Source organism: Morone saxatilis, unplaced genomic scaffold, assembly GCF_004916995.1.
Source record: "Morone saxatilis isolate NCDOM2014 unplaced genomic scaffold, NCSU_SB_2.0 Contig10, whole genome shotgun sequence".
NCBI lineage: Eukaryota > Metazoa > Chordata > Actinopteri > Moronidae > Morone > Morone saxatilis.
Window position 1 is genome coordinate 18,114,274 of NW_023339652.1, and position 716 is coordinate 18,114,989.

At 48.5% G+C, this 716-nt stretch overlaps 1 protein-coding gene across 1 annotated transcript in view; it reads right to left on the bottom strand.

Annotated features, from left to right (window-relative positions):
• Positions 1 to 716, bottom strand: part of LOC118342677 (protein O-mannosyl-transferase TMTC1-like) — an 8,553-nt gene that overhangs the window by 3,553 nt on the left and 4,284 nt on the right. Inside the window, exon 2 of the mRNA XM_035681296.1 lies at positions 220 to 387. Within this exon, the coding sequence (XP_035537189.1) occupies positions 220 to 387 (168 nt within the window). The remainder of the gene's footprint in view (positions 1 to 219; positions 388 to 716) is intronic.

Genomic DNA, 716 nt, shown 5'->3' on the forward strand with positions numbered 1-716 from the left:
GTGGCATCTAGCGGTGAGGTTACAATGCCCTCGCTTCACCCTCCTGTTTATTTCCTTCTATTTTGGGGGCTTTTTATGCACGTAAATGTACTTATCATGCGCTGATTTGCCAGGTTTTACAACCTGATGGACTGTTTACAGCACAAACGAAAAAGTGTAATGATGATGTGATGATAAGTGTTGGTGTGTGGGCCTATGCATGTGTGCACACACACTTACCGGAAGAGGGCCTCCCTGGAGAGCCAGACATGGTTCTGCTGGACAGTCTTCCAGGAGAAGAGCAGGAGCAGCAGCAGCATGGAGACGCTAAGGACCGTGGTGCCCCAGCGGCCCACCACCGAGCACAGCCGACCCAGGCCGTGAGCCACCAAGATGCAGTAGCCCATACTGGGAGGGAAGAGTAAAACAAAAAAAAGGTATTATTATGCATGGTCCATGAGCTCTCCTCAATCTGTTACTGCAGTCCTACATCCTCTCACTTGACACATGCTTCCTTAAACCTGTGTGCAATAACAAAATGCCCCCTGGTGGTACCTTTCACCTAAATCACTTCAGGTCCCATAGGTGCTCATATTGTCACCATGGGTGGCTGCTGTGGCTTCCCTTAAAAAACAAAATCTAAACCACTTTCCCCAAACCCCTTGACCAGGATCACATGATAAAAAATCTGTGCTCTGTGTTTTCTATCATTGTCTCTCTCTCTCACTCGCACACAC